The sequence below is a fragment of the Nelumbo nucifera genome, chromosome 5 (assembly GCF_055504915.1).
Source record: "Nelumbo nucifera cultivar China Antique chromosome 5, China Antique-T2T, whole genome shotgun sequence".
NCBI lineage: Eukaryota > Viridiplantae > Streptophyta > Magnoliopsida > Proteales > Nelumbonaceae > Nelumbo > Nelumbo nucifera.
The window spans coordinates 9118997-9145568 of NC_142653.1; the positions used below are offsets into that span (position 1 = coordinate 9118997).

General features: G+C 35.7%; 2 protein-coding genes across 3 annotated transcripts; one reads left to right on the top strand and one right to left on the bottom strand.

Annotated features, from left to right (window-relative positions):
* The first annotated feature begins 5727 nt into the window (after positions 1-5727).
* On the top strand, positions 5728-16676 carry LOC104607349 (lipase 1). Of its 2 annotated transcripts, none has more exons than XM_010272973.3 (9): positions 5728-6020; positions 6094-6207; positions 7572-7712; positions 8993-9103; positions 9211-9354; positions 9443-9483; positions 9592-9668; positions 10795-10890; positions 16195-16676. In XM_010272973.3, exons 1-9 carry the CDS (start codon positions 5811-5813, stop codon positions 16515-16517), a joined length of 1257 nt encoding a protein of 418 aa, XP_010271275.1. In that variant the 5' UTR covers positions 5728-5810; the 3' UTR covers positions 16518-16676. The 2 variants fall into 2 exon arrangements, with proteins under 2 accessions (XP_010271275.1, XP_019055015.1); XM_019199470.2 differs by having other exon boundaries at positions 6100-6207.
* Positions 16677-21795: 5119 nt separating this feature from the next.
* LOC104607339 (ATP synthase subunit epsilon, mitochondrial-like) lies at positions 21796-25371 on the bottom strand. The gene is made up of 2 exons (XM_010272962.3): positions 25088-25371; positions 21796-22120 (listed from the first exon to the last, which is right to left on the bottom strand). The coding sequence occupies exons 1-2, from the start codon at positions 25281-25283 to the stop codon at positions 22092-22094; spliced, it is 225 nt and encodes a 74-aa protein (XP_010271264.1). The 5' UTR covers positions 25284-25371; the 3' UTR covers positions 21796-22091.
* Between the last annotated feature and the right edge of the window lie 1201 nt (positions 25372-26572).

The following is a 26572-nucleotide window of genomic DNA, read 5'->3' on the forward strand; positions in this document are numbered from 1 at the left end:
TATATTTTTATTTTTATATATAATAATAACTAATTATTATTTTTCTTAATTTTTTAAATATCAAATAAAAATATTATATATATATATATATTTATAAAACATTTTTCTCAAGTTAAACTTGAGTTTACGAGCTTTTGACTCAAGTCGAATTCGAGCTTAAGGTTCTAATTCAAACCAAACTCGAGCCTTGTACTACCTTGATAAGCCGAGCTCAAATAGCTCGACTCAAATCCACCCTTAGTTTCATTATTACTAGTCACCGTGAGGGGGATCTTTAATACCTAGTTTTATCCAAAATCATCACTTCTCATCCCACACGCTTCCCGACTTAGCCACTAATAACCCTCGTCCGAACGTGACCACACCACATTAATTTTCCCTCATAAATGTATGCCACCAATCTCGTTAATCATTAGTTATGAACGGACGTGGCATGACCACATGCCTTCTTATTTGAAAAAACTTTGGTTGTTGTTGCAAATAGCCTTTCCTGTTGAGACAGCTTCTGAATTGGACATGTTATCATGAGAGTGGGTAAATTAGTAATTGCATTCTAATTTATTTTGAGTAAAAGCAAAGTATGCCTGTGAATTGGTGAACTGCAGTAAACATGTTCAACCCAGAAACTGTCAACAAGAAAGGTTATTGGCCCCCAACAGCCAAAGTTAACCCTTCTTATACTACCAAATCTTACCCCGTTTGTCACACTTCAAGGTACCTTGTATGTATAAGCTTGTCGGGGTGGAGTCGAGATCTATTCCTCACAAAGTGTGCCTCACAGCATATCCTAGCCGCACATTGAGAAGATCCATTGTACTTGTATTTATTATTTATGGGTAGAGATATTCCCAATATATGTAGAAAATGACTGTAAGGTCAATATGAGATGACATCTGTGAGGAACAGATCCCAATGCGTCAGAGTGGCGCCGTGGCGGTTTGAATCAAGTTGGTCCTTCATCATATGGCCACTGGGCCCTTGGATGACTCATTACGTTTTAGTTACAACACATATCACCCCTCTATCTAAGATCTGGGATTTTTTAAACAATTGTTTAGTAGAATACCAGATTAATTTGGTTATTGAACATAAATCAATGGCCTAACTATATAATTTCTTTTAATGGTCACTAATAAAGGGCGAAAATATTTTCTTTTGAAGGGGATGAAGAAAGAGACTGAAGTACACAAAACAGGGGCAACTCTAAAGAACGTTGCCTTGAATCTCATTATCAATTTCATAAATGTTTTTTTTTTTCACCATTCCCTCACAGACGTGATCGCATTTCTTTGACCCAGGTTGATATGTTCCATATGTATCCAAATTTGATTAGCCAATTCACATTTTCGAGAAGATATGAGTGCAATCTTCAATAATTCCACAAAAGCAACAATCACAGTCAACATTCATTCCCTTCCTAGAGGAGTTCTCATAAAGGGCTTCCCAGATTTTTTGCAATCTCTGTATGCAAATTTAACCGAAAAACAGCCATCACCTTCCGTAACACACTTTAACTGGAAATGTTTCTAGAAATCCAAAATGCCCACCATATTTCAATTATTTATGTGGAAATTCTTATGGGATGGCATACACAATAAGGACAAATAAAGGGCAAATTTGGTATTTTATTTTTTTATTTAGTATTTAACGATGATGACAGTTGTCAGAAACAGTAGGAATATTTTAAGACAGTGTCTGAACAGTAAATAGAAGGACGTGATATCTTTTTTATTCCATCTCTTTTGTGCATGTAAATAGAAACTTAAATTATGCTGCTCGTATCTTAGCCTATACGGACCAGAGCCAGCTATCTGTTATATTTGATATTAGCAACATGGCACTTTAAGGGTGGGCCCCATTTAATAATTAGTGTTGAATTTCTATTTTCTTTAAAAAGTATTCAAGCATGTTCACATTAATGATCCTATATTTTCTTAAACCCTAGCTAATCCTTTTATAATAGTTAATTAGTAGAGACCTGTGTAATGTATGGGTTTTGTTAAGCGAAAGCTAAACAATAGAAACACATAAGAGTATACAATTGTTTTATATTTTATTTGTTTAAATAATTAATAATTATTTATATTTTATATACTACTTTTAATATTTTTATTAATATAAAATTAATAATAGTAATTAATTTCAGCTAGGGTTGTCATCAAATCGATGAGACCGAGCAACCCGATCCAACTCAACTCGAGTTGGTTAGTTTTCTAGTATTTCCAGTATGCTTTGGTTCAACAATTTCCAAACCTAACTAGGTTGGGCAAGTTTTTAAATATATTTTTTTAATATAGGAAAGTGGGAAATTTTTCATATTTCTTAGTCTAAAATATTTTATGTCGTAATTTTAATTTTTTAATTTTTTTTAATAATACCAATGTATTTTTTAAATTTTATTTTAAGATTAAATCTTTTGAACCGACTTATTAAACTGAAAATTGACCCAAATCGGTACAACTTGAGTTGGTTGATTTTTAGTAATGATCATTTGATTTCGAGTGACCACCTCCCCAACCTGACTCGGTTGATTTGATTGGCCAAAAAGCCTGCAACTGAACCAACCCAACCCATGAACGCTCCTGATTTCAGTTAAATTAATAGTCTAATTTCTAATAAATAACAATAGTTTAATCACCAAATAACTATTGAAAATTTATAGTGAAAATACACAATTATTGAAAATAAATTTATAATGAAATTATAATAAATAACTATTAAAAATAAAATAATTAAAAAATACAGCAAATACTGAAATTTTATTAAATAAATCAATAAAATACAATAATTAGAATGATAGCAAAAATAGAATAAATAGAATAAGTACAATAACTTAAATTAAAAAAGTTAAAAAAGAGTAGTTTAATATCTCTAATAATTGTTGAAATCTTTTTATTAAATAAAAAAAAAATAGATTTATACATAATTATTGAAAATATATTTATCACAAAAATACAACAAATAATTACTAAAAATACAATAAATATTAATTTTAGTATTTATATAAATTTTATAAATTTATTAATTGATATAAATGAAATTAGTTATTTATAATATTATTTAGTTATTTAAATGGTATCACTATTTAAAATTTTAAAATATTAATTATTTGTTGAATTTAAGAAAAAATTAAAATTTATTACGTAATATATTTATTTAAATATTTAGGTAATGATATTTAAAATTTGTTGTTATTTGAATTTTACTTACTTTAAAGTTATTACATAATATTAAATATTTTATTATATAATTATTTAACTATTTTTAATATTTTGTGATATAAGATATTTAGTTATTGAAATATTTAAATAATATTTTATTTTTTTAATGTTAACTTTTTATTATTTGAATAACAATTAAATTGAATAATCCATTAAATTATAATTTATATTGTTATTACATAATTTCGTGATAAATTTTGTAAAATATAAAATTATAAATAATATAAATAGTATTAAATCTATTATAATTATTTTTTTTTTGTTTTTAATAAACATTTTAAAGTTATTGTATAATTTTTCTATAATATTTAAATAATTCTCAAATTTTTTAATTGAATCTCTCTTTAGATAAATATAGATAAAAAGTGAGGGAGAGGATAAATAGGAAGTAGTGATAATTCATGAGAGAAATTCTCTACTAAATTAGATATAATTTAGGTGATAAATAAGAGTTAGAGATTTAGGAGAAAGTGGGGGATAGTGGTGCCACTTTACTAACATTAGAAAAACTATTGTTAGAGAGGAGATTATTTAGGTGAGGGAGGTAGGGATGGCAATTTTCCCCATCCCCAACGGGGACCCGACTTTCCTAACCCCATCGGGTCGGGGATGGGGATTGAGGTCCTTGCCCCACCCGACCCCGATTATGCATGTATGTGTGTGTATATATATATCAAAATATATTTAAAATAATATATATATACATATTATGTTATTTATATTATATATACATATCAAAATATATTTAAAACATTGTTTATAATTTAAATTATTTATTTATTTTTCAAAAAAATACTATTATCTAAAAAAATTTTGGGGATTCAAGTCCCCACGAGGAACCCATCCCCGTTGGGGATTGGGGATGGAGGACAAATTTTATCCTTGGCGGGGATTGGGGACGAGGAATATGATCCCCGCCCTGAACCTGCCCCATTGCCATTCCTAGAGTAAGGTAGTTTAGGAGAAAATTGAGGGGATGAGATTGTTTAGGTTATTGGGGAAGGGGTGTGTGTGTGTGTGTGTGAGAGAGAGAGAGAGAGAGAGAGAGAGAGAGAGAGAGATGTGTGTATTAGTTAAAATGCTTGCATGTTAAGAGAAAATGAGGGGAAAATATGAAAACAAGGGGATCTAAGTGCAAAGTAGCATTTTCAATCCGCTATGTCTTGCTAGTTCAATCTTTCGAATTGTTACTTGGTCAAGAATCAAGATTTTAGTCTGGTTTAATTTGCATGAAACCTGTAATTTGGTCAAAAATTGTCCAATCCAAGTAGTTGAATCGTTAATCTATTTGACACATAACTAGGTCACAAGTTGCACACTCAATGTATGTGCAAATTTTCGGAGGCCATAGCTTTGTGCTTAGATATTGTCCGATTGTTTTTTTTTTATTTATTTTGGGTAACTTTTCAAGATATATATGCATTGACGCCTTGCCTTGCCTTGCTATTTTTGCCAAAAATAACTCCTTTTTTGGCCTCAAATCACAATTTTAGCATTTTTATAAATAAAAAAATAAAAATTGAATTGAAAAATATAACTCGTTGCCACACACACATAGGCAAATTTCTTAAACTACCATTATGATTTAGATAATTGACTAATTCTACCCTTACTATTTACATACTCTCTTAAAATACCCATATTGTTTCTAACAATTATTTAAAACCTCCCTTATTGTTAACTTTCCATCACACTCCATTCGCATGTGACTGGTATTTTTTTTTTTATTTCTTAAAATACCCTTCCTGTGACTTGTTCATCACCCTCAACCTAGAGCTCTCTCTTCTCCCTCCTTATTCCCATGGCCAATTGAACTACCATTTCTCCCAAAGCTCAAGTTTGAATTGAAATTCCCTTTCTCAATGAAACTTGGAAAATTTCAAGTCTACTGATCTGCTCTTCAACTTGAAAAACAATCTAAATAGAACTAGTTCACACTTCACAACCTTGGCTGACAACAGGTTAAAAAAAGTGAATAACCAGTAGATTGGAGCCTTGCGTCATTTCGAGATTGATAAGTCATCATTGTTTGTAGACTATTAATATTTATTTTTCTCATTTTTTTAATTTAGCTAATGTACCAACTCATCCACCCCTGACTTGGCTTGAACTTGAACAAATAAAGAATTAAATGGATAACGTGTCGCGCTCAAAAACTCCAAAGCAGCCCAAGCTGTTTTTGGAACGGCGAAACTTTTCCCCAAGTTTTGGGCCAAGGCCTAAGGCCTAAGGGTGTGATGATTTTATCTTTCCCTCTGGACGGACTCCGGATCTCCTGCTCACGAGAATACTGCAAACGTCTACCATAGTTTGATGCGCAATGCCTGCTCACGAGAATACTTCCCCTCTCTTTTCTGCCAAAACCTCCTTGGCGATATTATAATAATACGGTATCTCTTCAATATGAGCCACTAGATATGAAAATAAGGACAAGAATCAATCCATGAACTTGCCTCTTATCCAACGGTCTTTAGTTCATCTGATATCATATTAAATTACGTTCAGGGATGACTCGCAATTCCTTCGACCAGGCAACTACCTCTTCGGCTCTCTCTGGAGCAAACGAGAAACGACCATGTGTTTGTGAGGATGAAACCCGACAGAAGAGTGTCGAATTGCTCTCTTCTCACGCTTCGTGGGATGCTGAGGGCGATGGTAGCTTTCCTCCTTGTGATCTTCTTTGTATTCGCCGGTGAAGCCAACTGTTCAACTGAACACCGATACCTTCATCATCGATCAGAGAGGAGTTTGTGTGCTGAGCTCATTCAACCCTACGGTTATCCTTGTTCCGAGCACACCGTAATCTCAGCCCCTCTCTCTCTCCCTCCCTCCCTCCCTCCTTATTACTGAGAATTGAGTTTATTTTCTTTAGGTTCAGACGGAGGATGGTTACCTCTTAGCTCTTCAACGCGTTTCGTCTAGCAAGGGCGGAGTTATTAAACTCAAACCGGGTCCTCCCATTCTCCTTCAACACGGGTTGTTTCAGGTAGTCTTCTTGATAGCAGTTCTATCATTCGTATAATTGAACAACATACACTGTGCATTTATTGTTGTATCATCTGCTGAATGGGTACCGTGTGTTGCATTGGTGGATGCTGGATTGATGTAGTTGGAAAATTTTGCTTTGCAATTGTTTCAGTTCTTGAGCTTTTTTTCCTCAATCGATTCACTAAATCGCCTGAATTCATGCCCATGAAAAGATGGAGAATAGCTGGGTTTTGATGGATTCGGTGAAGGGTGACGTTATTGTACTCTATCATCAATCCTAATTGATAGAGCTCTGAGGAGTATCTAGGAAACTGGAAAATGGAAACAGTGTATGTGCTAGTGGGTGTTATGGGCTAGTATGTTTTAATGTAAAAGGTAGCTATCTGATTTTCTCCCATCGCTTTCCTCCAGAGCAAAATGTAAATTAAAGGATTTGTTTGAATAGTTCTTTATACCACTTAAACTTCGAATCTGCTGATAACAACACCAATCCTAATTCATTCCAGGGGTCAGTTTGTGGCTTTGTGTCAATAGGCCCATGCATAAACTATAAAGAGTTTGCTTGTGAAATATCCGTGATTTTCCTTTTAATGTGTTCATTTTTTCATTTCAGGAGTTCAAAATGTTAGGTTGAAATTTGAAGATTAGGTTCAAGTATAGGAAGGTAAATCTAGTTATAAGCCTCAATTTTTTTTTTTTTAATTTCTCAATAGGGTGTAAATAAACCGAGGGCTCTCAGTCAAGCTCATGTTTGCTTTGGTTTTACCACTTGCTGTGCCACACTTATTATAGCTTAAAGTCAATAGCTGAATTTCCTTTTCAACAAATGATAATTACATGTGCTCATTAAGACTTTTCAACTTCATTGAGATGTTGCACTCCTTCCTGGATGGGTTTTCCTTCTGAGTGAATCTTTTCCTTCTATAATTTATATCACATGCGTTCTTCTTTCACAGAGGGTGTGCCCAATTTATCAAAAATTGTATGTGCCCAAATTAGCACCCTTTTATTTCTGAAAAGCAATATCTCAACTTTCATTTTTTTTCCATTTGCGATTAGTCTCAGGAAAGATATCTTCTAGGTTCTGCAGTTACCATTTTGACGTTTACATATTTTCCATGAGGTTCATTGGTGTTTTCAAAATTTAATGAACAGATCTTTGGATTGTTGTCTTGTTATTATATTATTGTATCTATCTTGAACATCTCTGTCTTGGAATCTATTTATTTTTCATTTCCCCTGCTAGTACTTGGGGCCTTATGAGATTGCATTTTTATAACTAAGGAGAAAATGGTCTGTAAATTTTTGAATGATTAAGGTAAAATTTGGCAATTGATTTGGATAATGGTAAAACATGGTCAGGGAGGAGATACATGGTTTGTAAATTCGATGGAACAATCGTTGGGCTTCATCCTTGCAGACCATGGTTTCGATGTGTGGGTTGGGAATGTACGCGGCACTCATTGGAGTCATGGACATATCTCTTTATCTGAGAAAGATAAGGTATGCATACTTTTTACCATATTTTACCCTTTCTCCTTCCCTTCAAAACGTGTGTTTGTGTGAATCCTGAGGTTCCTATTTGAATATTATGTTTGAACCCTTTTTTGAAAAAAAAGAGAATTACTATTTGAATCATATGATTTGATTCATGAATCTTACCATTTATAAGATTGATGTGATTTGAATAAATTCAATAGATACATCATTGTACTATTTTTTTTCAGGGGCTTTTGGCTCAAACCATTACTAGAATATGATTTAAAATACAGGTTAAAGAGACACTATATGTGGGTTAATCAACTTCCAAGTCAAACTAGATTATATTATCTTAAAATATGGTTACAACTTTTAGAACTTGCAAGGCAACAAGATAGCACCTTGTTGCCAATGCATTGCTTATTTAAAATATGGTTCAAGCTTCTCTGTTAAACATCTTATGTGACAAAACAAGCCAAGCATTACATAAACAAAAAATGAACAAAAATAAAATTGGCAAGAATAGATAGGATAGAACTCCTATTCCTTTTTTCCAATATATACAGGGATAGAGAGCTAGAGAGAGGAAAAAGAGAGTGAGGATTGGCAATATGAAGGAAAAAAACCTAGGGGATGGAGCCCTGCCTTTGTTCACAGAAGAAATATAGATTTTTTTTTTTTTATTTGGATCAGTAACTGTGAGATTTCATTAATTATATAGTAAGACTACAATTTTATGAACCAGGCTGGACATCTCAACCCAAAGAAAAATTGCACCACAGCCCAAAACATTTGATCCTTGGAAAGTGGAAATACTTTGTTTGGCTAAGGAAACTGCCAAATATACAAATCGCTTTACTTTATATACGTATGTACCTTTATGTGGGTTTGATTATTGGACTCTTTATTTCTTTACTTCTCTTCTTTGATCGTGTCCTCCCCCAAGCCCTTGAAAAATTGTTTCACATTAATATTTATAAGTGGTGATAACACACTGAAATATCAAACTACATCTTACTAAGTAAACAGATAAAAGGCATTTGTTGCCAATTTTCTCATGTAGGTACTTTCCTTTTGCTTAAGTTGGCACACTATGTATAATACATACGATGTACTTTCCTTTTTCTCAACACACCTTATTGCATGGGCAGTGCATTGGTGCCAACTTTGTGATAGCATGATTACTATGGTATATAGATAGAAATAAGGAGTCTTACACATATACATACAAAAAAATATCAATTTGTGTGTATCGTGCATGTGCTTTTGTTTTGTAGCATTATGAGATTTTGCCTCTGTTGCAGGAATTTTGGGATTGGAGTTGGCAGGAACTTGCACTGTATGACCTAGCTGCAATGATCAACTATGTACATGCAATGGCAAATTCCAAAATTTTCTTTGTGGGACATTCCCAGGTCCAAACGTTAAAGACTAGATTGCCTTTATTTTTCCACTGATTTTCTTATAGTGTTGCTGCTTATTCCAATTTAGAACTCATTTCCTTTTTTTATACTCATTATAGGGAACCATCATGGGTTTAGCTGCTTTCACTCAGCCAGAGATAGTGGATATGGTTGAAGCTGCTGCACTTCTTTGCCCTATCTCTTATCTGAGTCATGTCAGTGCTCAATTTGTACGTAAAATGGTCAACATGCATCTTGATCAGGTATCATTCATATCCAAATATGTTCGAGTGGTCAAGTTTTCTATGACAAATGGTTTCCACTAATGGAGAAGTTATGCTGTACATTCAGATGCTTCTGGCCATGGGCATTCATCAGCTTGAGCTTAGAAGGTCTGACCAGTTTTTTCCCTATGCTTGGGTTGGAATATATGAATCCCTACTAGTTCTGTCTCGATATGAAATTATCATTTTATCATGTGTTTTTGTTGTATCATCCAGTGATACAGGTGTTCGCATAATGGATTTTGTATGTGATGGTCATATTGACTGCAACAACTTGCTATCTTCCCTAACAGGTTCTCTCTCTCTCTCTCTCTCTCTCTTCATCTATGCGTGTACATACCCATATTTTTATTGTTGTCCATCTATCCATAAATTTTTTGTACACACATTTACACATATGGTATCACCTGTAGAACTGGAATTTGGATTTGTCTAAGTCAAGCCCAACCTCACCCAATACAGGTTTGGGACTTGGATTTTGGGCTCTTAAATGCACTTGGTCCTGGAAACTTGGGCTTGAGTTGAGGCCTCTGGTAGCCCCAAACCAACCAAACATACAAATATGGAAAATCAGAGATGACAATGTCTACAAGCTGGAAAATGTTGACAAATCCATATACTATGGTCATTCTGATGGAGTCTCATAACATGGTCATATGTACCATTGTTAGACACAAATATGAAGTGTCACATGTATTCATATCAACTAACCTAAAGCACTATTATATCCTTGGTTTCTCAAGAGTGCATTCCATGTTATATTTGAGATATTATTTCAAAATATTTTAGTTAATGTAAGTATCAAAAAAAATATTTTAGTTAATGTAGTTATGTAAGTTTATAATATAAAAAGAATTTATATAGTCTGATAATACATGAAAATTATATGATTGGTATGTAACCAATAACCCAATATTAGAGAAAAGAAGAGCAATATCATGCAGTTGACATGAGTATGGAACAGAGACTTGAAATGGACCTCAGAAAATGAGATGCCCTTAGTGTGTGGAATGTGATCATGAAGTGATGTATAAGCCTTTCACAGTACTAATGTTCATTAGTAACTTAGCATATGACATTAAACAGAATGGAATGGAAAAACAGGATTCATGTAGACAATCCCATATAGTTGAATAATGCTTGAGTGATGATGATGATGATCTATTTAGGAAGCAGTACTAAAATGTTAAAGCAACATGATAATCCACCAGTTGACCATTAAAAGCTACACAACTTACTGAAATGAAAATGCAAGCGCACATCAGAAAAATTTTGACAATAAATTGACATTAAGAATTACGAGGAAGTTTTAGGTGCCTTAATTGTATTTAGAAAAAGTACTTATATGTATTCTAGTATTTACATTGCCAAATTTCTTCACTTGTATTATAATCTCTTTGAATGCAATTCCATCTGCAGGGAAAAATTGCTGCTTCAATGACTCAAGAATTGACTACTATCTTGAATATGAACCTCATCCTTCATCATCAAAAAACTTCAACCATCTATTTCAAAGTATGCTTTTTAGATTTTTCTGTAGCACTTTGTTTTTGTGGTCCATCTTAGATTAACAGGAAACTTGGAATTTCTTTTACTACTTGCCAGGCAAACTTTATTGTTTCCATTGTCACTACATGATGAATTGATGATCGTGAAGCTTTCCGGTTGACTTATTGTGCCATAAGTGTTCTGAAAAAATTCTGTCATGTTTGCATAGTAAATTCCTTACAGCATCTTGGTGCTACACATTTAAAAAAAAAATCTGCTTTACAAGTGTAGGGCCCAAAGGCAGTGGAAAATAAGGTACACTACATCACTATTTTTGCAGAATCTTAAACTTCACATGATAACATGGATGACTTGGCCATATTTTCCACTTCCTGCTGATCCTAGGCTCTTACAAGAACAGGAGTGGAAGTGAACTCAATGTTACATTCAGAATAAACTCAACATTTTTATTCTCATGAATTCAAGTTTTATAGGTCAAAGTTTATCATTTCTATTGTCTATAGGTTGGCATACAAACTAAAGGCCAATTATGTCATGTTGCTAAGGCTTGTATGATATCTCATAAACTACTTGGATACATGCATTGTTGTATTTCTGGTACGTTGGTTTCCTAATCTTAGTGTGAATGATGAGAAAGAAAAAAATAAGAGAGAAGAGAAAAAAGAGCAGAGATCATTGGTCAACAATACCACATACCTATATATCTATCTTAAGAGAGAGACTCTTAGGATTAGAACTATCATCCAAAATAAAGAAAAAAGGGATCCAATGGCTGATATTACATTCATTTAGGTCCATATATATATATATATACCAGCTTCCATCATCAGGAGCCTTTGCTTGGTGGAAGGCTTTGCTTTGTATAACTGAAGTTTTCAACCTCTTACTATGTAGTAAAAAGATTGAACTGTATACAATCTATCAATTGTAGGAAATTCTTTCAATGTGCAGTCTTTCTTTAACTGTTGGGCAGGTAAGAAACAGCATGTCCATGTCCAAAAAATGAGTGTGGCAGAAATGAATATGCTTGGATGGATGAATGGTCATGTGCATAGAAGACCATCCACAGTGCCTGTTAGAAGAATTGATCTGTTATAAGTTACAGGGTTTGGGCAGATCGAAAAGAACTTGGGCAGAAATAGTAAGAAATGATTTAAACACCCATAATTTGATGATGGATATGGAACTGAACAGAATGGGATGGAAAAACAGGATTCATGTAGCCAACCTCATATAGTTGGGAGTCTTGGGACAAGGCTTAGATGACGATGATGACAGTACCACAAAGGTTCTTAATTCCATTTCCCGATAAAAAAGGAGTATTTATTTGATGAGAATGAACCAAAATGCAAGCAGATACAAGTTTTTAATAACTAATGTACCGTTTCTGGATTTTTTTTACTTTTTATTTTTCAGAAACAATTAATTTGCATTTATCAGAGAGAAACAATTAATTTGCAGAAGAAACTCTAAAACTAATTCACTGATAAGAAGAGATCTAAAATAGTCTGGAAAAGAAAGGAAAAAGAGGATTTATAATAGATCCCAAAGATTTAGACTGCATATAATCCACAAAAGAATTAAACTCCCTCAATGGGCTATCAAATACTTAGATGAGTGGATCAGCTCAACTCTTTAGAGATTAAACTGGGTTCTAGCTATGTTACCCAGATACGGCAAGGGCATAGGGCTGCAAATAGATCAGATAAATCCAATTCATTTAAGTTAGATTTGAGTATCTGTTTAACCACAATCAGATCAGATCAGATTTAAAAATGTGATTAGTTTATTAATTGGATTGAATTTGGGTGATCTGCTAGGATCTGATTTGATTATATGTAATTATATGATAATATATGTGTTTATGCATGTGTGTGTTTTTTACTATTAAACCCTTTTTAGAATTTTAATTCAAAGTTCTTTAGAAGTAGATTTTGGGATTTAGATAAACATATTTATATCTATTTAGAATATATAGTTTTGGTAATGGGCCACACAACAGGGGGTAGCCCTCCCCCAGCCCAGGTGAAGGTGGGACTTGATCCCAGACCTCCACTACAATCAGCCAGAGACTTTACTGGCAGATTAGATGGCACCTTCCTTTTTTTGGTTAACAGGAGGTTATCCCTATCCAATTTGATCTGATCTGTTTTCAACCCTATCTGGAGATTCTGGACATGATGTTGGATTGAAATTTATACTAAAAATTGAAGTATTCTATAGCACAATAGGAACCTTTTCTACAGGTATCTAGGTATCATAAGGTTCTAGTAATCCAATTACCAATTATAAGAAATAGAAGGATGAAGTCCAGTTCTAACACTCCAATAACCAACTAAAAAAACACATAAGCACATAGACCAGATACCTGGAGTCCTAAGAAATGTGAATCCAAGATTGATTACTAAGGAAACTACAGTTCTAAGTAAACTAGTTACTTCTAGTCAAACCTATATTTGAAATTTTAAACCTATAAGTGGTCCCCAATCATAATAAGAGTTGCTTATAATCTTGGGGCAGATGCAAAACCTTCCACCACTTTACTATAGAAAAGGAAGCCATGAATGATAAATTTGAAATTACTATAAACATTTCTATTTGCTGTAACAAGTAAATGGGAGTTTGCTTTAGTAGCTGAAAAACACAAATTACTGAGGATAAGTTTACAGCAGGTATTGAGATGGATGAACTTTAAGGAACCTAGGAGTAAATCCAATAGGTGTGATAAAATGAGGGAAAGTAGACTAAGATGCTCTGGTCACGTGCTGAGAAGACCATCTACAACACCAGCAAGAAGGGCACTGAAGTAATTGGGGAAACCAAAAAGGGCATGGGTCTAAGCAGTGAGAAATGATTTAAGGGCCTATAATAATGGATATGGCACTGAACAGAGTGGAATGGTGGATTCAAGTTGAAGTTCTAGAATTAATTGGGGCAACCAAAAAGGGCATGGATCTAAGCAGTGAAATGATTTAAGGGCCCATAAAAATGGGTATGGCACTGAACAAAGTGGAATGGTGGATTCAAGTTGAAGTTCTAGAAGTAATTGGGGCAACCAAAAGGGCATGGGTCTAAGCAGTGATAAATGATTTAAGGGCCTGTAATAATGAATATGGCACTGAACAGAGTGGAATGGTGGAACAGGGTTCATGTAGCTGGGACCAAGGTTAGTTGAGTTGAGCTGAGTAAGTTTACAGCAGAATCTTAATTTTGTTCCCTTGTCTATAGTGATCATCATCATCCAAGCCTTTAGTGCACCGGCATTTTGAGAAGGTATTTATTTTTTGATGAAGGCTATGGAATTATATTCTATTAAAAAGAGAATGAATCACTCCATAAACATCAAGGCACTATACATGGAAAAAGTGCTCTAGAAAAAGTCATGTTTTGACAAAGAGAGTTGGAATCAAGAAAGGAAGCAAATCTCATGCCTCTTAAAGTCGTTCTGAACTGATGGCCAAGATAGGATCATTCCAATTGCATTTCTTTGTACTTTCCTCAAAGGATTGACTTCTGCACATGAATATTGAATTATTGATATGAAGTATGTACTTCAAATGTTCCTCCACCTGTATGAACCAATGACCACATCACAATCTTTTTATTGACAGCAAACAGAAGACAGAGAAAAGGTAGAAATTATATTTCTTGTTTATGAAGAATACATTTGGGTGGTGAGAACAGGCAAGTCAGTACATGGGTGCTGAAGTTGGAGATTGTGTGGTTACAGTGTCTTATGGTAGGAAAAATGAAAACAAGGATGGGGAAAGGTGCCATCACAAATTGAAAAGAATGTGGAGTGAGCATTTGCTTCAAGGGAGAAGGTGAGAGACATAATGTGGTGGAGTGAGCATTACCAAGTGAAGTATATCATTGCCATGATTTTAGGGGCTGAAGGTTTGAATTTCTATTTCTAGGTCTGAAATCTAAGTAGAAACTAATGTATTTAATAATATAATGAGAGAGCATATATATGAAGAAAAAAAACAATGGTATATTCTATGAGATACTAAATTATATGTAGAATAAGATAATAAGACAACGATGTTAACTTCCTAGTATCTCCTTGTTAAAACAAAATTGATATATGTACGTTGATGCTGTTGCATCATTCTTTTGATAAGCATTGGTTTCATTACTGGCAAACTTTTATCTGGATGAATCATCTACAAGTCCTTACTGGCAAGAGTAAAATTCTCCTTTCTGTTCTGCTGTTTCCTCCTTTCCTTATAAAATAGATCTATTGTTGCATCCTTGTCTCAATTGGATATATATGCAGACCCTTCACAGTTTAAAATGATATTTCTGTTGGAAGATTTGCTGAAACTATAGATGCTTTTATACTTGATCTCGGAATTTCTCCTAGCCTAGCCATTATAAAATGTTGCCGTTCTACAAGAAGATCCAAAGGTAGGGTCCAGAGAGACAATTTTGACTAAGAAGGATAAATGGTCCATGCATTTTATAGAAGAAAATTTCTAACATACAGGGTACTGGTGACAGGTAGTTGGCTGGTGGTGGGATTTGAAAACCCTGTTATTAATTTTCTTACCTATAACAGCGTACAGTAAAGTGGGCCTATCAATCGGTCGTATCATCTCCAATCACTCCCTCTCTACACTTTATTCTCTCTTGTCAAATCTAAAATCTCTTAATCCCATCCTCTCCCATTTATATTCCAAATATCAAAATTTTCTTCACCATAAAAGTGAAATTATCTTTTATAGAATTCTTGTTCTTTGTTTTATGATTCTTTTTTTTTATGAATTTCTTTGTTTTACCATATTATCATCTCAGTTGGCCCATTTACACTCCAAGGCTCATAATGAGAGATTTAGTTTCTGAAGAAATTTCTTATTCTACTAAGGTCAGTGTTTTAAAACACAGTCCGGAGGCTGAATTGCTTTCCTCTCCGGGCTAATGGGTCATCATCTAACCGGGTCTGTAAACCCATGATATTATAAAAAAAACAATAAGATAAAAGAAAACAAAGAAAAAAACTGGAAACCTGTTAAATGGGTCAAATCGACCAACCTTTCATCCGTCGGAATTGACAGGTGACTGACCAAGTCAACGCTATCATGAAAAGTTGAGTTGGAGGTTGACCCAAACTGGAATTGCAACTGGGTGGCAAGTCAACCAGTCGGACTGGCCAGGTTGATGGGTTGTAAACATTGATACAGATTTAAATCTTTGGAGTTCCAATACTTTTAAATCAACTCCCTCCGCATAGGCATTCGACAATTTTGTTTATTGGAGATCATGAATTTGATATTTATGTTTTAATGACTTACTAACACTGTTTTGCAGTGATACGGAAGGGTACTTTTGCAAAATACGATTATGGGTGGTGGGGAAACATGAAGAAATACGGCAATTTGCAGCCCCCATCATTTGACATCGGTTGCATACCTGAGTCATTGCCATTATGGATGGGTTATGGGGGTAATGATGCCCTAGCAGATGTGACAGATGTGGAGCATACTCTCAAGGAATTGCAATGCAAGCCTGAGTTGCTTTATCTTGACTCTTATGGGCACATTGATTTCGTACTGAGTGTAACTGCAAATGAAGATATATACAAAAACATGATCGGGTTTTTTAGGTCATGGGGGAAGCCTAATAGTTCTTAAGTGACTGGTTGCTCTACTACCTGCTGCAGTATGTAATATTAATTTCTAGTCACTAAATGTAATTGGTAGTTGCATATATTGTAAGTATGATAAAAGTTCATACAACTCCTTTTTCCTTCTAAAGAGGAAATAAAGATTTCAGGTACATTAATTGGTGTATTCCACGTGCACCGCCTTTACAGGATTGGAGATGAAGCAAATCTTCCTCAACAATCAAGAATAAGGAAATGAGAACAAATTCTTCTGATTTGTTGATCTTACTGGAGAAGCTATCAAGCAAATAGTACAAGACATGGTTCTGTGGGTCCAAACTCCAACGTATTAGAATGCAACATGGTTAAGGTTAAGTTCATAAACAAGTATGAGGTTTATCAAAGGCCCTCCACCTTCATTCAACTGTTCGTAAAATAGCAGTAATCCTTTTTGTTTTTTTTTGTCTATTTTTGGGCGGTATATATATATTTGCCTCTCTTCTTTATAAATTGCCGATGCGCCCTAATACATTTGCAAACTTCGTGTAAAACTTGCAACAAATTTCGGCTATTAACCATATCAATTTTGAGAGGTCAAAATATTTAACATGTGCAGGTGCTAATTGGCGAGTAAAGCCAGAAATGTAGCCAACATAAATTGTTTACTCCACCTAAAAAGCTAAAATATAGGGTAGATTACATAAATGTCCATGCTTTTCAACACTTTACTGCCTTCCCCTATTATCTTACGAGTCTATGATAGAAATCCTTAGTAGAATATGTGAAATAACTAAGGTTTTAAAACCATTGTTGATCCGGACAGTCGAACCGCTTGGCCCATAAACTGATTACGGTGTCGGTTCCGTTTCATCCCCAAACTGTTGTTTCTCCAAAAATCCTTGAATTGGTCCTGGGCAACTGAAATTTCGACCTGTTCAACCTTAACAACAGTTTTCAGGCTAATTTTTTATTTTAACTATTTTTAATTTTTTAAAGCATCACAGGTTGATCTATTCAGACCAGACGGTCAAACTACCGGTGGCCAAAAGCAGGTCCGTTTCCAGAACGGTTTTTAAAACATTGGAAATAACATTACTACCCTGATGCTTAGTTGACTAGAGAAATGAATTGATCAGAGAGGTTACATTTGCTCATCCAGCATTAAAAAAAATTCAAAAAAAAAAAAAAAACGAGACATGGCCTTATCATCCAAAATAAACCGACACAAAACCAGACTAATGGGGGAAATTGATATTGTCGTTCTATTCCTCCCTTTACATACTTTGATATGCTAGTCTTTTTTTTTTGCTTTGATAAATTTGATATGCTAGTCTATGAGCCATCTCATTTTCCTTTCTACTTCACCCCGTATAATTATCAATCTACTTGCAAGAGAACATGGGATGGTTTAAATCACAAAATATAGTAAACTAGTGAGGCCCCGTGCGATGCACGATAAAGTTTGAAACCAAATAATAAGATCGAAGGAAAGTAATTCATAGTAAAATAATAAATGTGCAAATACTGTTAATTTAAGGTTAATTAAACCATAATTATTATTAATTTGTAATTAAATTTAAATAATTATTGTTAGTCGATAGTAAAATAAGTAAATCACTGTTTATATAAGTAATTGAATGGTGATGGAGCAGGTTTGGGGCAGAGACCATATTCCCCATTCCCGACCCCGACCACTGCTAGGGATAAAAGTTACCCTCTATTCTCGATCCCTGACAAAGATGGGTTTCTCGTGGGGAGCCGAATCACCAAAATTTTTTTAATTAAAAGTATTTTTTTGAAAAATAAATTTACTTAAAATAAAGAACAATTTAAAATATAAATAATATCTTAAATATATTTTGATATATATAATGTAAATAATCTATACTATATATTTAAAACAAAGTGGTTCATGTCAATTACCCTCTCCTTTCTCCAAATCCCTTTCCTCAACTCTTTCTCATTTCCACTTCCCACCACTCCCATTTTGCCAATTCAGCACCCTTTCTCTTCATTCCTTAAATAAATAAGATAACGAAATTAACCAATTTACTGTTAATTATGTAATTAAAGTTAATTAAAAGAATTTTTGGAAAATAGATTCACTTAAAATATAGGAAATATTTAAAATATAAATAATATTTTTAATATATTTTGATGTATATATAATGTAAATAATATTTAATTTATAATCAAGGTTGAAGCAAGGCAGGGTAGGGACTTCACTCTCCATCCTTGTCCCCATCCCCAATTAGGGATCCCTATTAATTCCATTCCCCACCCTCGCCCTATCCCTATCCTATTAATCCCCATTGGGTTGAGGAGGTTAAGTACCCAACGAGAATGGGGGAAATTGCCATCCCTAAGTAATTTTGTTAATTAAACAATCTAACTATATTAAGCAACCTAATAAATTAAAGGTTTAAAGTGTTAAAAATTCAGTAAATTAACTAGTGTAAATTAAGTAATTATTATGGAAACTTATAATTAACCATTTTACTATTAATTATGCAAATAAAGCTAATGAAATTAATTAGTGTTAATTATGTAAACCATTGGTGTTATATAACCTAAGAATGGGGTCTGCAAGGTTTTGACTCAAGATTTTAATGCAACCCATATTTTTCTTGGCAATGGAAGAGGAATATGGAAATGGAAGATTGTTCAAAATCATCCCAAAATACTTTATCCAATTTTTTAAGGAATCGGGTTCTATTCTATGAGATGTATATCTCACTAATGAGATAAACTATCCTAATATGAAAATGTAATTAAAAGGGTGGTGACATGACATCATGAGAGAGAGAGAGAGGGGGGGGGGGGGGGGGGGGGGGAAGGAAGAGGACAGAATCAAGGAGAATGCAAGGTGAGGGTAATGAAGCGGGAAAAGCATGGCAACTCCTCCTTTCAACGCTTCATTCACACCTTGTATAACTGCAAGCCATTCGGCTTCATCTCATGCTAGAAGGTTAGACCGTTAACTACATTAACATCTCGTCCTTTCTAGAAAATTCATCAACCTCCATTTTTTATAAAACTGTTTTTGATCTCCCTTGTCATACACATTTTCTAGTTGTCCACCTCCTCTCTTTTGTTATTAGGAGCTTAGGATTCCATCAATTATGAAAAGCACTTTATCTAGATGAAAACTGGGCTGTGTTTGCTTATAATACAAACACCGAACTGGGGTATTTATATACCCTAGTTTGCGTTTGCAAGCGTAATGCACACATGTGCTCTTCTTATGTGTTTGACAAAAAATGTAAGGCATTTAATGATAGAACCCATGTTTTACACTGATTTTAAGCAAACAGAAAAAATACAAAAAACGGGTTACACTTTGCATTCATAAGCTGGAAAGAGATTATTTACGCAGAATACATATTAACATTTTCATCGCAACCAAACCAGCCTCAATGGGGGCTTAATAGACCTAGTGACCTACAATTGATTCCGGATTTGCTGCACTTGTTTGTCTTATTATTGTAAGAAAACTATCGTAGTCGGGACCTGTTGCAATTTTTTTCCTACACTTACTGTACAAGTGTCATTGGTACTCTGTTATAGATGTGTAGAGGCCCGTGCATGTGAAAACAACTAAATTTTAGGCTATGTTTGGTTTGAAGGAAAAAGTTGGAAAGGGAAAGGAAATGTAAGGAAACCTTTACAAATCTTGTATAGGTTTCTTTACCTTTTCCTACTTTTCCTGGCCTTAAGTCTTGGCCAACTTTCAGTGTCAGTCTGTCACACAGATTGCTTAATACATTAAGTGCAGGAAAAAAAGTGCAGCAGTCCTGACCAGTAAAATTTAATAAAAAAAAGGAGGTTGATGCACAATCTGCATGTTGACTTGCGACAATGCAGACTAGACTTGTTCATGGGCCAGGCTAGGCCAGGCTGGGCTTTTACTCTTCATAAACATGATTTTGTTAGGCCCGAGCCCGAGCCCGACCCAACCAATGGGCCTAAGCCCGATCCTAATAAAAAGCCCAAAGCCTGACCTAACAGAAGAAAGAATTCACCGCCGGTGACTGTGTTCACCGGTGCTGAGTTCGCGTCTGTGTGTGTGTGTGTGTGAGAGAGAGAGAGAGAGAAGACTCACCGCCCGTTTGCCAGAGTTGTTGCGCCGGTGAATGTTCGCCAATTTTACAGTTGCTTGAGAGTGTGAGGAGGATGTGAAGAGAAGAGAGATTAGACTAACAAGAAATGTGGAAAGAGATGAATGAAAAGAGTTAGGATATTAGGGTTTTTAGGTTTAGTCTATAGGTCGGGTCGGGCCGGGCCAGGCTATTTTGGCAAATCCCAAGCCCAGCTCGAATTTATTGCAGGCCGGGCTTTTTGGCCCGAGGTCAAGCCCGCAGGCTCATTTGCGTGTTCAAGCCCGTCTGGGGGGCGGGCCGGTCCATCGGGCCACCCGGCCCATGAACAGGTCTAATGCAGACCCTCAAGACGAACTCGGCTTCAGTTCAAACGGAGTCCGTGTTCTGTGCACCCACGGGTGCATTGGACAAGTGCACCCACGAGCCACGAATCACGTTGAACACGTTGACCAGGGGAAACAAGTATAACGTTAATGGTCAAAGGCCTGTTCACATGGATTCGGCGATTCAACCGAACACACACAGCCACAAAATGACAAAAGGTTAATGAAGAGGAAGCCCTGGTCGCATTTTGCATTTCGCCTGTATGCTTTTCCTCCCTCCACTGAACCAGCAGCCATCAATGGCAATGAAGAGAGCTCCGGCGGTATGTTTCTGGCCTCTTCTTCTTCTTCTTGCAAGGGGCTTTTTGTGTCAACAGAAACCACCCACCTGAACAACCACCAGCGGAAACCGCAACCACCTACTTGGACAACCACGGCAGGAACAGCAGCCACCCGTCTAGACAACCACCAGCAGGAAAATTGTGGCCGGTTTGTGTTCGGTTGAACCGCCAAACCCATGTTAATGGGCCTTTGACCGTTAATGCTATGCTTGTTTCCCCTGATTGACGTGTTCGAACGTGATTCGTGGGTGCACTCATCCGGTGCACAGAACACGGACTCGTTCGAACGGGCCTTGCGCCGACTGAGTAGCACACTCTGCTTCACCTTCATCCTCGTAATTCTTCAACAATAAATACAGCCACCATCTGTGTATTAAGATGTGTGCCTGCTTTAAAGAGTAGACCAGAGTATTACTTTGGTTAAAGAAACGCAACAAAGAATAATTCATTAGTCATGGTTGAAGGAAGCAAACCTCCAACACCCAACCCCTAAAAAATCAGGGAAGAATAAAGGCAAAAACATGTCTTTGACACTTTGTAAGGATAAAAAAAATGAGTATCCTCTAATGTAAACCTTTGTTGGACATAGGTCAAGTTTGAGCTGTCTATCGAATTTCCTTACTCAAGCTATAGAAGCAAGAGGCAGAGCCAGAGTAAGAGTAGCAGCAACGACCTTATTACATAACCTCTCTTCCCAAATATAAAATCATGTTGAAACCTGTCTTTAAATGAGAGGCATACACATCAGAGTGAAAAGTCTGCTATCAATTTAAAAAGTGGAAGAACGCCTTGTTGAGGCAGAATAGCAGTTCCCCGAGATCATTGAGCCTGTCACTTTTCATTCTTCAGGTGTATCCGAACGAATAGCTAATAAACAAATTAGGGAAAGAGTTAATTAAGGAAAAACAGAAAAAAAAAATTCTAACAGGAAAATAGATACCAGTCACTAAGATCAAAAGAACAAAGCTAGGCATAAATAAAAGCAAAAATGGCACAGAATCTGGTAAATAGTAGAGTATTATTTTGCCTACATTGTCTCAGAAACAGCAACATTCATGTTGATTAATCCAACCTAAGAGATCTCTTAAACTGAAAATAAGCCTAATCAGCTAATGCACAACATCTAGTAGAATTCAATCAGATAAAAGTTTGGTGATATGAGATTCCCTACTAAGTGGGGTCCATATTGTGAGGGCTGGTCTACATCTTTTGTTTGCAAAATCCTGTAGTTGTTTGAGTTCGAGTTTCTACCTTGTTTACAATATTTAATTGATATAGAACCTATTTTGAAGAACAGAGATTAAAAAATTACTAAATTGTTGGCTTCAAATCAGGGTTTAGGTACTCTCTATTTTTAGAGAGAGATACTGTAGCTAAACAAGACACTGATTCAGTGTTTGCTGAATCAGTTGATAAATTCTCTGGCTAGTCATCGAAGAGACTTGGGATTAGATCCTGTTGCCACCAGGGTTGGGGATAGGGGTGCTCAACAAAAACCAAAAAACCAAACCGAAAATTCCAGTTAACTGAACCAGTTGGTGTTATCGGCATCTCAGCAGGTCTGATGGTTCTAGGGAAAACCGAGGAACCAGTGAAAAGCTGAACCAATCAACTGGTTAACCGATTGGTTTTGGTCCGGTTTCATTTCATGGTTTTTCAAAAACCGGCATTACCAGTTCGGTTTCAAAAAAACAATAGCCCACGGCTTGGTACCAAACTGTGAGCACCCCTAGTTGGGAGAAGCCCCATGGAACAAATTAAAAGATCCATTGTTTGCTAATAAATAACAGTCAGAAGAAGTGCATTATCTCCAGGAGGCTAGATTTTTGGCTACTAACATGAACATCTCTTCAATTGGGTCCCAAGATCAATAATCCATTGGCTGATAACCCTGGCTAGAGCTGGAGTGGGCAGATTATGGTTGTAGGGCCCAACAATTCCTCAGAAGGGCTTGACATAGATACATGCCACATAATAGGAAGGATCTGAAATAAAGCTCCAAGAAGTCCTAATTTCCATCTGAGAAAACCTATCTGCTATGTCTTAGCAGACCAAACAACATGTGGCAAGTATATTACAGAAAAGTGTATGCTACGTAATAGGAAGAGATCTCAAAAAAATTCCTACTCATAACTCCATCCTAACAAACCTATCTCCTATGTATTAGCAGGCCTTGGGAACCAGTTGAATGAGATATTCGTTGTAGATGGCAAAGATCTAGCCTCTCGTAAGATTCATGGATTAGTCCTTGTCTGTCACATCCATCTGATAATAAGTTAATAACAACCTGAGACTAAGAGCCACCACCAACAACCTTCAGCTTATCCACAATCCACACCTAAGGAGGGCATCTATTCAAGGTCCTAATGCAATGCCCAAATTTCTGGTCTAATCAAGGAGCCTGGGCCATTAAGGAAGAAAACAACAAGAGAACCTCTCTCATCGTGAGCCCCAGAACACCTCAAAATCCCACGGCCCATGACTTACTAGATATAAAAATTGAATTTGAATACCACTCCCTAAAAGAATTGTGGGGGAGGGGCCAAATGCACAGGATGTTTTATTAATGACATGAGGTTCTTGCTACCATACTCCATCAAACAATTTCAGAAATTGAGACTCTCTAGTGCTAATCCACTAGGCAACTGAAAGTGATCGTGTCAATTAGAACTTCCAGAACAGTGAATCTTCTTAGAGAAGTTTCTATTGTTTCACTCTTCCCAAATGCTTCAAAGTACCATTGGCATTGCTTAAGACCTTTTAGTAGACCACTTTACAATCTTCCCTTTCCTAGTCCTAGTAGGCAGGAAGAGAAAGATGACCTCAAATAAGGATGGGACCATGGAAGGGATTCTTATTGGTATGGGCTCCAAAATAGTGGCAAAAAAATCCCACAAGTTGGTGGCATCATATTGAAGAGGTGATGAATAGTCTCATCACTAGCCTTGCATAAGATGCCAACCCTAATTTTATATGGATAGAGGCTGAAATCATGTAACTTAAGCATATTTTCCTTGTTGTCTAACATCACATTTTATCAACTGGGGCTTCAATATTCCTAAAAATCCATCACAGAGACTTTCTAGCTCATCACTGCCCTACATCAAACGCATTCCCCTTAAAAAAGTTATAGGTTAACCAAAAAGAAATGTAAGTGATTGAAGTTGTATTTAGAGTAGAAATAAGCATGATTACCCCAATCAACAAAGATTTATTCCATGTCTTATAAGGACAAATAACATATAGCTACTTATGATCAGAAGCAATCCAGGAATGGCAAAAAACGGCCGAAGAAAATCATCCCAACAGGATTTCCGGCAAAGGTATTCTTTGGCGGCGAATGCCATGTGTTTCCACTCTCTGCCGAGCAGAAACAACTGCACTGACATTGTGAATGAGAAATGGATCTCTGGAGGAAAGAAAAGGGAACGATTGATCCGAAATGAAGTTTCCATAAATGAATTTGGTTTTGTAATATTATCCCCGAAATATTTCCACATTAAGGCCATTAAGACCATTGAGATCCTAAACACTGGAACAGACTTTTCATAACAGAATCCACCGAAAGATCAAGGGAACCAGAATCTCCAGTTCCATCTCATCTAATTCGATACTTCCAAATGGACCATTCAATTCTGTAATCGCAAAGTTTTATGCAAGAATAACCTTTGCGGGATTTCAGATTAAGCAAAATGCAAGAACGGATCAGAAACAACAATCCAGAGTTACTTCACTATTAAAAAGATGTCAATCATCCATAGAATCACCAATTTAGATAATATTATTCATTGAAAACTGAGAAAACAAAACGAGCCAAGAAGGAGGGAAGCATACTGGGTTTCTGAGGTTTGCCGTCGGTCCATTTGGACACAGCGAAATGGACCTTCTCACGAGTTAGGGCTTCGGTTTTGTAAGGCTCCTTGAGGCAATTCCGCACCAAAGAGGCGCAGATGTTGGAGTATGTAATGTACGTCATACCAGCTGCCCTCCAGAATGGCACTGCCGCGCTTGAACTTGCCGCTGACGCCATCGAAAATCGAAATATCGAACCCTATTCTCCTAATCTCCTCTCCTCTCTTTGCCAATTGATAACTGGTTTTGTATTTCTGGATGCCGATCAATGCCAATGCCCAACGGTAGTTAAAACGGGTTCAAAGCAGATAATCGGTCCAGATCGTTTCATCCGACTCCGAGACCCAGTATCCCTTCCCTTAAAGGATGGATTCGAGCCGAGCCGAGCCGAATACTTGACTATTCGATCTCGGCTCGCTGAAACTGTATTATTCTCGAGTTCAATTCGAATTAGAGATTTAAAGCTCGCAAGTCAAGTTTTTTTTTTAAATAAAAATTATATATATAAAAGTATTTTTTTATTTTATATATAAAAATTTAAAAATTACAAAAATTATTTACTATTATACATAAAAATAGAAATATTATATATATAAAACAAAAATTATTATATATATATATTTATATGTATATATGTATATAATAAAAAAATATTTATTTATTATATTAGGTTTGTGAATCTCACAAACCGAACTTCACTAAGTTCAAGCTCGACTCGATTAACAAATGAGTGTATATATCAGGTTCGAGCTCGAATAGATCAACCCAAGCTTTTTACAAATCGAACTTGAATAGCTCATAAAAAACTCGACTCAACCCTCACTTGGCAGCTGACAGATCAGTCCTGCATGGTCCAAATATTGGCCCACTGGTGGACAGTTATGTTGTCAACACATGGGTACATGCCCTACTTAGGCCCGTTTTTAGAATGGCCTAAAGCCTAATCTCGGCCCACTGAAATTGATATTAGATCTGAGACCGGGCTTTGTCAGAAATCATAAAGGATGGAGCTATGTTTGCTGCGAGACCGGATCTGTTCCTCACACGCACATCCTATCATGTATCGAAAACATCTCCCATACTTATTAGTTGTTATTCACGGGAACTATTTCCATTGCACGGTGGATGTAAATGTGAGGCGCCCATTTGTGAGGAGCAGATCCCGTCTCGTCTGCTGCAACTTATATCCCAGGCTCCGAACCTGCTGCCTGGACATAGAGTTGTCAATGGGTCGAATCTGATCCGGGATAGGATAGAGTCACTCTCTTCTCTCTATCGACAATCTAGAACTTCATTTTTGATAAATATAAAAATGAAATTATATGTTGATAAAACTAAAATTATATTGTATGAAAGTTTACCCTTTTAGTGGTTCAGATTTTAATCAGTTTGGAATAAAAAACTGGTCCCGACTCCCGACCCAAGTATAACCACCACTCAGACCAGAACGATATAATCATCTCGAAT

Coding starts and splice junctions, on each gene's coding strand:
- LOC104607349 (XM_010272973.3), top strand. CDS start 5,811: ATGAAACCCGACAGAAGAGTGTCGAATTGCTCTCTTCTCACGCTTCGT. Junction 9,355..9,442: donor TCAACATGCATCTTGATCAG/GTATCATTCATA, acceptor CTGTACATTCAG/ATGCTTCTGGCCATGGGCAT. Junction 9,669..10,794: donor CTTGCTATCTTCCCTAACAG/GTTCTCTCTCTC, acceptor TTCCATCTGCAG/GGAAAAATTGCTGCTTCAAT.
- LOC104607339 (XM_010272962.3), bottom strand. CDS start 25,283: ATGGCGTCAGCGGCAAGTTCAAGCGCGGCAGTGCCATTCTGGAGGGCA. Junction 22,121..25,087: donor CGGCAAACCTCAGAAACCCA/GTATGCTTCCCT, acceptor TTTGTTTATTAG/CTATTCGTTCGGATACACCT.